This window comes from Elaeis guineensis, chromosome 1 (assembly GCF_000442705.2).
Source record: "Elaeis guineensis isolate ETL-2024a chromosome 1, EG11, whole genome shotgun sequence".
NCBI classification, from domain to species: Eukaryota; Viridiplantae; Streptophyta; class Magnoliopsida; order Arecales; family Arecaceae; genus Elaeis; species Elaeis guineensis.
The window spans coordinates 162,243,608-162,253,952 of record NC_025993.2 but is presented as its reverse complement, the minus strand read 5'-3'; the positions used below and the strand labels follow the sequence as shown (position 1 = coordinate 162,253,952).

Genomic DNA, 10,345 nt, shown 5'->3' with positions numbered 1-10,345 from the left:
CGACCCTTGGCGCCACATCAACGACTGAAACGAATCAAGAAAACAGAGAGTAAGGAAGGAAGAAGAAAAAGAAAAAGCTAAAACTCCACATTTCGCGCACTATAAATCCTCACTCAGACTAAACTTGGAACAAAAAGAACGTCATTAACGGAGGTTCTTGAGAGAGAAGGAAGGGAGAAATGGCAGCAGCAACCTTGTCTTTCCTCTGCTTCTTTTCTAGTAATTGGCATGGCCTTCTTCAAGGGTCATGGCGTCGGTGTGAACTGGGGGAAGATGGCGACTCACCAGCTCCCATCGGACATGGTGGTCAGGATGCTAATCGACACGGCTTCGACAAGGTGAAGCTGTTCGACGCGGATGCCGACACGCTCGCGGCCCTCGCGGGGACCGATATCGAGGTGATGGTCGCGATACCAAATTACATGCTTGAGGGTCTGAGCGGCGATCCCCAGGCCGCCGTGGATTGGGTGGATGAGAACGTCACCTCGTGGAATTACACAGGCGGCGTAAACATCAGGTCGGTAGTCTCGTCCTTGATTCCTACGCATCTATATCTCCTTCTCCTCCTCCTTGCTCATTGGATTCTTTTGTTCTTCTTTGTTCCTCTTTTTAACTGAATCGATATCGTTAGGGGCATTCTACATTGGATTCTTTCTTTAATATTTCTTCTCAATTGAGATGACTTTTGTCTCCTTGGTTTAAATTCAGATTTTGATCATTAATGAGTTCTAATTTGATGTCCATTTCTCGCTGTTTAGAGTTAGATATTGAGCACCTCTGGGTCGTGTGCAAAATGAGTTTCTTTCGCTCTGTTCCAATTACTTTTTAGCATTGTTTAGTGAAGGATGCTCTTCTTTGGACCATTTTAGAATGCTTGAGGTTGTGGTTTCCTGAATGACCTTCAGCCGATTCAAATATGGACACTTTTGCATACTTGCTGGGTCTTTTCGTTTTCCCCTTTTCTCGACTGGGACTCTCTAGTACCACATCTGATTTAGGCTTTCTCTGTTGTTTGCTGAAGCGGGGTTTCCTGTTCTTATTAATTGCAAGTGCTAAATTTTTTTGCGAGAACCGTTTGTGCGTTATTTATGATATTTTACAAGGTGTTTCATCCAAATTTTTCGGACTTAGTTTTCATTGAAAGTGTTTCTTTTGCTTTGGGACCCCCCATTTCGATAACGAAGTACTATTTCAATATATAATTTTATTAGGGTCAATCCCTTTAGTGGGTTACGAACTTAGTTCAAATTGTTATATCTGTTCTCTGATTCTTTTTTTATTTTTTTTGCTTATTTTAACGACTGAAAACAGAATTCCTAATAAATTCACTGGTTATGAAGAAGAAGTAATAATGTATCTGATTAAGGACTTGCAGTTGGTCATTTAATTGCCAACAGCTACCAAACATGGAGACCATTCTATGGTTACAATTTAATTCGATGAGGTTTGAAGCTAGCGCAATCCAAATTTAAACGTTGCAGATATGTGGCAGTAGGACAATGAGCCCTTCCTCCAGACATAACAAGGCATCTATAAGAGCTCACTTTGCCAGCACTGATGAACATTCAGAAAGCCCTCAATGATGCTGGATTGGGAGGTCGTATCAAAGCCACCGTCCCCTTCAATGCAGATATATACAACTCTCCAGGATCAAATCCATCCCTCTGCAGGTGACTTCCGTTCAGACATCCGAGACTCCGCAATCCAAATCATACGATTCCTCTCAGAAATGATGCGCCCTTTGTTGTCAACATATACCCATTCCTCAGTCTCTATGACGACTATCACTTCCCGATGGACTTTGCTTTCTTTGAAGCACCAACAAGACCATCAAGGACGGCGACGCAGTATACACCAATGTTTTCGATGCCAACTTCGACACCCTGGTCTGGTCCTTGAAGAAGGCCGGCTACCCTGACATGCCCATCATAGTGGGTGAAGTCGGTTGGCCGACGATGGAGATAAGAATGCAAACACGGAAATGGCCAAAGAGTTCAACCAAGGATTGCTTCAACATCTGATGAGCGGCATGGGGACCCCAGCAAGGAAGGGAAGCAATATTGATGTCTACTTATTTAGTCTTATTGATGAAGATGCCAAGAGCATAGCACCGGGTAACTTCGAGAGGCACTGGGGAATCTTCGAGTACGACGGGAAGCCAAAGTATGAATTGGACTTATCAGGTCATGAAGAAGATGACAATCTGATGAGTGCTCATGGGGTGAAGTACTTGCAGAGAAGATGGTGCATTCTTGATCCAGACGCTACTGACCTCACCAGCTTGCCAGGAAGCATCAATTTTGCCTGTACTTTCTCAGATTGCACTTCCCTCGGCTATGGATCAAGCTGCAATCATTTGGATCTTCGTGGGAATGCGTCCTATGCTTTCAATATGTACTACCAGGTGAGGAACCAGAAGGCTGGTGACTGTGATTTCTCCGACCTGGCAATGATAACTGATGAGGATCCAAGCGACGAGAAGTGCCGGTTCCCGGTGATGATTGCTTATAGTTCGGTGGCAGCACCAGAAAGAAGAGTGTTGGATCTGTTAGTAGCTATACTCGGAGGGCTTTCAGCATTTCTTTTCTTGTAAGAGGGAGGGTGGTAGCCTTAAAGCAAATGCTTAGTTTGGATTTGCTGTTGCTTTTACAGTTCTCATTGATTAGATGTAATTCTCAGTACACATGAGTTGAAAATCATGTCAAGATTACCTTAAGAGTACCAAAGAAAGCAGATGTAGAAGGAGAGGAAAACTTGGTCTGGAACTTCATATTCTCACATAGAGCTCTGTTATTCTTGAAAACTAATTTTTCGGACTCGTTATCTTAAAAGGAAAATCAAATTTGGTCTATGTATTGGAAAATGATCAGCCATGTAAACTTGTTCATCAAGAAGACGCCACCTACATTTGAGGCCATTTGAGACTTCAGTAGTTTATCAGCAGATGGAAACATATATTTAGTTGCTTAATTTTGATGCTGTCTTGAAAGATGATGATGCTAGTTGCATGATCAAGCTACATCGTCCAGTGCTCAAGCAATTCTCCAAAACGTTTCAAGTCGTTTCCAGGAGTCAGTTTCAATGACAAAGCGGAGAAGAAAAGCCTCTGGTTTTAAATGTATCGTTGGCTTATTTGTTATGATGTGGCAAAACCTAGCAAGAAACTGGAACAAGTTAAATCCCTCTAGCTGATAACTATTTCAGTAGCTATCATAATTCAAAGCCATGAAATGTCAAAAATTGTATTGGAAGGCAAAAGTCCCAGCAAGCCTGTTGTACAACAGTTGGAACGTTACAGTCCCCAAGTCTCCATGTTGTTTTTCTGAGTTCAGCATCAATGAGTTTTGGAGTTGCAACATTAGTTTTTGGAAGGACCAATTAATCCAGTCCCTTAACCGAAGTTTCTGGAAGGTCTTACATAAATTGGATTCCTTTGGCCTCAATATCTTGGAGACTTACCTTTTATAAAATAATTCTCGGAGACTTGCTCATGCTACTAGTAGACTAGAAAGAAAACTTCTTGGAATGGACCTCTCCGCCAGCAAAGATGACCAAATTATCCAGTCCCAAAGAAAAAAAAGGTTTTTGTGAGGGTGAATTATATTGTAAAACAATATTTTTTAGATTAAATTGCTTAGATTACAGAAGAATGATGCTGTGATAAATATTATGAAGACATTCTCACTCATTAACCTTTATGTACAATGGAGAAACTCTGGAAAAGCACAAAAGGTTAACCAGATAAAAGAAAAGGATTGTCGAATCTTTTGGACAACTAATAAATTTGGTCTAGTAAATTCGCAACCAACTAAAAATGTGATAACAATATCCTGAAGTGATTGACATAGATTACATAAGCAAGATGCGTACATCCACATGCTGCTATCTGAAGACAATTTGTGGATCTTATTTTTGGCATTTCTCCTTGTCAGTCTTGCAGCATATGACATTTGATCAAGTTACTGAAAATCTTCATGCTACTTTTCATCATTTAGAAAACCGGCTAACAGACAACTATCTTAAACTACAATTCTATTTGAGGAGGCTTCTGATCAATTTCACTGAGTTATAAAACTGATATTTTGATTCACACCTCCAACTTCAACTTATATGACATCCAACCAGAGACAATCTTAAAGCTAACTAATTTTTGATGGAAAGTTGGTATTTTGAGATCCATCTTCAACATTTAGTATCTGAACATTATCATCATCATCAAGAGATAATGGCTGCTCATCTGGAAACAGGTCCTCCAAGTTTTGAGACTCAGTGAGGTTTGCATTTGCTTTGAGTTGCTGCTCAAACATTTGCTTAAGCTTTCGGCTTTGTGCTTCAATTCGCAATTGCAAATTTCGTTGAATCTGGTAAAAGAAGCATAAGAAAAAAAACAGTCACATTGTCACCTAAACAAAATCATGAACCAAAAAATGAAAAAAAGGGTCAAGCTATATTGCTGAAAATTAGTGTACCTCCAGCTGCTCGTGAAGACACCTCTGAACATCAAGTTGAAGCTGCAATGCTTCCGTGATCTGCATTCCACTGGAAAAGTATGGTAACTTCAAATTACCTAATGTAGTTGGAGCTAAATGAAAGGTCAAATATTTGATAAAAATGATATATCTCAGGATATGAAAAGAAAATGATGTTTTGATTATTTAACAAATTTTTAAGAAATAATGTCAGCAGAAGGTACGTTTTTGGATCAAGCTGTCGCATGTCATTTACAGAGGCTCTTTTCTCAAATTTGCCTGCAAATATTAGGAAATATAGTCAAAATACAACAGGAAATTATTTACTAAAACTGTTAAAGGAAAAAGATGAATTTGTTATGGTTGTACACACACTAACTATATGCCAAAGCACATGAAAAAGGTTCTTTTTAATGATCAAATGTTCTGTCCAAGTGGAGAAACAAGGAAAATGACTATCTAGACAAGCATTGGATCTTTTTTGATGAATGTTTACTATTGGAAGTGTATAAGAGTGATCGATATTTTTTCAAACATCCAAAACCCAAGGCAGTCCTGAGACACGAGAGGTCCAGAAACTGATTGAATGTGATAATGTTATTGGACTAGATTTACTAAATACACCATGAAAATGTACTGATTAACCTATTCAATGTCTTTGCTTTTCTCAAACAATTAAGTTTTAGAATCTACTCACAGACTGTCTGCAGTCTGTCAAATTTGTAATTATAGAATCTTACAAGTTTCCTTGACACATCATAAAGGAACGAACAAGAGCAATACTTGATTCATTCAACTCTAATTGACTTGGACCTTGTTGGAAGCGAACAGGATTGGCAGTATATTAACAGTTTAAAATTAATGGTAAAGATGAAATAGCTATTGGTCTTGACCGGTAAAATGAAACTTTGAGCCATAAGGATGGGCTAGCCTTTGTTTTCTTCAGGGATACATAAACTCTGGCGTCAAGATATATTTTTGGCTGATTCTTTTGGGATCATTTCCTTCTAGAATTAATTATTAGCAAGTGCAATACAGCAAACTTAATGCAAGAACAATAAAACAGGCTTCCTACAGAGCCAAATGTGAAGATTCCTTAACGAATCACTGGAAAAGCATTGATCTGGCTGATGCTCAAGTCAGTCGATGAGGTAACTGAAAAAATAAAGGACAAAAAAGAAACACAAGCCAAAGATGACAAGCTTATGACAGGTAGTTTTCTGAGGCTATTTACAGAACTCTTAGAAAATCTCGTATTTTTAGCATTGAGCATCAAAAAGTTGTCAAAACAAGTGGTGATAAGTGCATGGTCTCATCATCGTGTACATGTAAGCACCTCAATGAAGAAAAAAAGGACAAATGAACACCTACAACTCCTAAATTGGTTTCTACATTTTCTTTTCTTTGTTTTTGATCTGTTTCTTTTTATTTTTTATTTTTTAAATAAATAACCCTCAATGTGCATGTGTTGAATTGAACACTTTGTATGGTCACAATAGAATTGGAGTTTCTAAACATTACATGGAAATTGATGTCATATTTTTTGCAACATGCATGATGTTCAGTATTTGGCCCCAGTTATTTCAAAAACAAAGCCAAACTATACAACCATATATCCATGACCTGTAGAATGTTCAACCTGGAAGGACAAAACAATTCCTCAGCCAACTTAATCATTTAGAAAGCACAATAATCCTCTGACATCTTTAGAAAAAAGATAGCAGAGAAATAGTTGTAGGTGAGTGGTTTATTAGCCATAAGAAGATGGAATTCAATAATTCCCTATTACCCAAATAGTTTAAGTGAATTCATGCAAGGACACAATGCTGTTCATGTCAATTTCCATAAATAAACATGAACTGCAAATTCATTTGTACGTGCCTATGACTTCATAACTCAATTACATTATAAACCCCTGCAATATTTTTTTTAAATCTCATATAACAGTTATAAAGTCATTTCTGTGATTTATAATCTTTTTAACTTTGTATATGATTTATAAAAGGCTTTAACACCATCTTCTCACTTAACCAGAAGGTTTTTCAATGAATTTGAAGCTACTGCCAAGGCAGCAGGATAAAAAATTTACCTTCGGAAGACTCTGGCATGTGCTTGGCAATCCTGTATTTCTGCATAAACATAGTTTACAATGCCTAGTTTTCAATTTGAAACAAATATAAAAGTCATCAATATCTAACAGAATTACCTGCAGATGGCTCTTGACATGGTATATGGTCAATCCATCTGAATTCATCAGATTCAGAATTCCCTTAGGAGTTGCCTCTGCATACAGTAAGCCAGTTCATGTCAGAATCCATTTCGACTTTTGATGTGTGAAAAGGACTCAACCGCATACTCCCCAGTGACATACTATACTTTGACTACTTACTCTCTGCGCCTCCAAGGCGATTAACGCATTCGACAAACCGCTCATGGAGATCTGGGGTCCACCTAATCCGTGTTTTATTGGGTACAGATGTTCCAGATGAAGTACCAGTAGGAGTAGCAGGGAGACCCACTGAAGTTTTTGCTAGTTGTTTCCTGGTTGCAGACTGAAAACTTGGTTTTCCCACCGAAGCATTTGATAGATTATATCCAACCTTTATGAAAGAACGAACCATCAAACAATTTAAGAACTTACAGTAGAAAACTGTCGAACAATTGAATAAGCACAAAGAAGCATCTCTAAATGTTGTAACAATACCTTTCTATCATGCAAATACTTACACAGGGTCTACCAAAAATAGAAATACTTACACAAGGATCATGAATCCCCCGAGGTGAATATGAGTGCCTTGAGTCCAAAGTGGAATACCCATTGCTTTGATTGCTTTGCAGCAATGATTGAAGCTCAATCTCCTGATGATCTCCACATGGGAATCTTTTTGTATTATCAGAAAATCCAGAAGTTATATTTTCTTGCAGAGGAAATTTCGTGACCGATTCTAATGCATCCCTGGACTTGGGACCAAAATCACTCTGCTTCCCTGTATCAACCCAGATATATGATTCTGAAGGACTATTGGTTGAAGCTTCCAAGTGAATCCCTGGCAATTTCGACAGCATTGGAGGGGTGCCAAAGTGGTGCTCCAATGGAGGAAAACCCATTAAACGTTCAGCAGCATAAAAGGCAGAAGGTGTTGATCCAACACAATTAGGAGCAATAGCAGAACGATTAGGATACACGAAGCCAGGCTGCGGTGAGCCTCTCTCGGAGGGAAGGGACATATCGGAGGACGTGGCAGCGTAGTGTCGAGGACTACAATCGAGTAATGAGGTCTGGAAAGGAAACCCCGTATTGAATGCCTGCTGAGAACTGAAATTTCCACAAGAAGGGTTTGGGAGTTCAAAAGAAGAGCTGTTTAATGAATCATCTTTGCGATGATGGAAGTTGATCCTTTGGATGTCCATTTAAGCACAATATGAGACCATCAAAAGTCAGAGATCTTGTAAACAACTACTACTTTTCACAACTTCAGAAGAACAAGGACAAACGCCACCACAATTTGCTCATCAAATTTAAAGCAGAAGCCAGACAAAACATGCATGCACCAAAAAGGGAGGCAAGCAGCCGACGCTACCAAAATCCAAAGGTTCCATTTGGAGAGCTAGTGTGCTTCATATTCCACAAGACTTCATGCACAAGAGAAGAATAATACTCAAAAATCTTGAGTCCACTTCATTTATTCCTACGATGGATAGAGATGAAGAATGATTTAACTGAAACAAGAAGATAACCCAAAACCAAGAAATTTACCAAAAAAAAACATGACAGTGAAACATGAACGCAAACAAGAGCGGTGGATTAGAGATGATCAAAACTCACCAATTGACTTACCATCCAGATAGCGAGTTGACAGAAGAAGACATTGATAAACACGGAGTTAAAAGCACAAGTTCAGAATAATGGAAGGAAGCCTTTTCTTACCTGAAGATGGAATCGCGGCAAGGCTTAATAAATACAAGTCAGAAAAGAACAAGGTAGCCTCTTCCAGCCATTTATAGTCGCAAAAGTTCCAATTTGCCCCGAGAATTTGAAGTTAACGAAGTGGGCCTCTCTCTTCAAGCACTAGAACCAAGTAAAAGGATCCAAAAATATCTCAATACGTGGAGACAAAAACCAAGTATAAGGAACAGCTTTGTGTGTATCAGCACCAAGCAGAAAAACCCTCTCTTTCACGCCGGTATATGATATTGATATCTAAATGCGAATCCAAAACGAACAGATAAGGGACAGCGAGGCAGCTCAAACATAACAATACCTTTCCTTTGATAAAAAAAAAAAAAAAAATAGTGACCACAAGAAATACTAAAAAAGCCAACGACAAAAGCCCAAAAATTGAATTTTGAACCAAATGACCCGGTGAAAGTCGTTTTTTATTCGTTCCCATATTGTGAAGTTGATGCTAATCAACTTCTTTTTTTTTGGGGCGGGGGGATGTACGGTAAAAGGAGTAGGAGACTGGTTAAAGGAAATAAATGTTCTTACCTCTCATTTCTGGTAGAGTCTTTGGGATTTGAGTTCTGGCGCTTTGGAATCTCCAAGCCATCGGCCGCTCTCCCGGAATATCAGCAGCGCCGCCCAAGCCCCACGGGGGCCCCGATAAAATTAGGATGTTCCGCGGAGGAATATAAGAATTCTGTGTTCCCTTACCTTTTTTAGGGCAGAGGGGATTGTGCATATGGGGCCCATGTTGCTTGGTTGACTTGCTGCTACATAGCGCACAGACACTGGGACGCGTGTCCTTTCTTTCATAGGATTGTAGGGCCCACCTGTATTTTATTCGTACTTCGGGGATCAGGGTAGTACAGATGCAAACGCGGTCAGAAATTGTGCTTTTTTTTTTTTTTTTTTGGGTAAAGTGAGAGAATTGTGCTTCAGGGGTGGCAGCGGTTTCTCACCCAAAAAACCAAAAAAAAAAAAGTGGTCGCGGTTCGCATAATGCCAGACCTGTTAGCGATAAATATTCTCAGGAGATGGAGAAGGAATAACGGATAAGATGTGAGGGATCAATACTTGGTTTATAATTCTAATCTACACATTTCCATCATCATTCGGATGAGCATAAGACTGTGAGAGGGCAAAAGGAGTGATGCAAGGCCTGCAATGCCCAAAGGAATGTGGAATCGAGTCGATATTCAGATTCAGTTCAAACCGTTTACAACCGATTAATTTGTAACAATTTTATCTGGTACGCCTGAGCCGGACCAATCCCCCAACGCTACAAGTCTTGATTTCTCTAATTTTCTCATCTTTGAAACCCTAGACCTCTCATTCAAACCAATGTTGCAGCCATTGACCCTAAGCGGTTTCACTAATCATCCCCATCGCTTCATTACTCCCAATCTTCCTCACCAAATGCACTCACAAACATCTTTATCTGTCAACCCAGTCGATCACCCTTGCCCGGCACTCTCATCAGTCATGCTACCAATCCCCCTCCTCTTCTCACTCTCAATAAGCGTATGAGCACATTATCGATATATCGTGTATTGATACAATATGGTTCCATAACAACCTTATTTCTGACTATTGAGGATTTAAGAATATTGGAGTGACAATTACCAGCAAGAATATGATTAGCTTTAGGGTTTATTTTCTACATTTTTATTATGTGGATGGCAGGGTAAAGACCAAGACTGGATGAGCATTAGAACCTGTTGGTGCAAAAATCCACTTGCGCCGGAGAAGCTGGAGTCGGAGAAGCCGCGGTCGCCGTCGGGACCTGCAAAGAAAGTCTAAACCGGAGGTGGGGTTGCTCTGACAAGACCCTCCGACGCTCAAGTCAGTTCTCTGCCTCAACAAGAATGGAGTGCTCGAACGGAGAATTTAGCAGAGTTTTGAGATAAGAAATGAGCTTAGAGAATAACGTATC

The 10,345-nt window shown here is 39.6% G+C and overlaps 1 protein-coding gene and 1 pseudogene across 3 annotated transcripts; one reads left to right on the top strand and one right to left on the bottom strand.

The window, feature by feature from the left end:
- The first annotated feature begins 258 nt into the window (after positions 1–258).
- On the top strand, positions 259–2,594 carry LOC140852797 (glucan endo-1,3-beta-glucosidase 8-like; annotated as a pseudogene).
- Positions 2,595–3,765: 1,171 nt separating this feature from the next.
- LOC140852795 (myb family transcription factor RLI1-like) lies at positions 3,766–9,101 on the bottom strand. 3 transcript variants are annotated; one of them, XM_073246355.1, is made up of 9 exons: positions 8,959–9,101; positions 8,296–8,538; positions 7,227–8,158; positions 6,859–7,069; positions 6,676–6,752; positions 6,559–6,598; positions 4,694–4,748; positions 4,470–4,539; positions 3,766–4,361 (listed from the first exon to the last, which is right to left on the bottom strand). In XM_073246355.1, exons 3-9 carry the CDS (start codon positions 7,878–7,880, stop codon positions 4,140–4,142), a joined length of 1,329 nt encoding a protein of 442 aa, XP_073102456.1. In that variant the 5' UTR covers positions 7,881–8,158; positions 8,296–8,538; positions 8,959–9,101; the 3' UTR covers positions 3,766–4,139. The 3 variants fall into 3 exon arrangements, with proteins under 3 accessions (XP_073102456.1, XP_073102458.1, XP_073102452.1); XM_073246357.1 differs by having other exon boundaries at positions 8,398–8,538; XM_073246351.1 differs by lacking the exon at positions 8,959–9,101 and having other exon boundaries at positions 8,308–8,414.
- Positions 9,102–10,345: the final 1,244 nt, after the last annotated feature.

Coding starts and splice junctions, on each gene's coding strand:
- LOC140852795 (XM_073246355.1), bottom strand. CDS start 7,880: ATGGACATCCAAAGGATCAACTTCCATCATCGCAAAGATGATTCATTA. Junction 4,749..6,558: donor CATGCCAGAGTCTTCCGAAG/GTAAATTTTTTA, acceptor TAATATTTGCAG/GCAAATTTGAGAAAAGAGCC. Junction 4,362..4,469: donor GTCTTCACGAGCAGCTGGAG/GTACACTAATTT, acceptor TTCTTTTACCAG/ATTCAACGAAATTTGCAATT.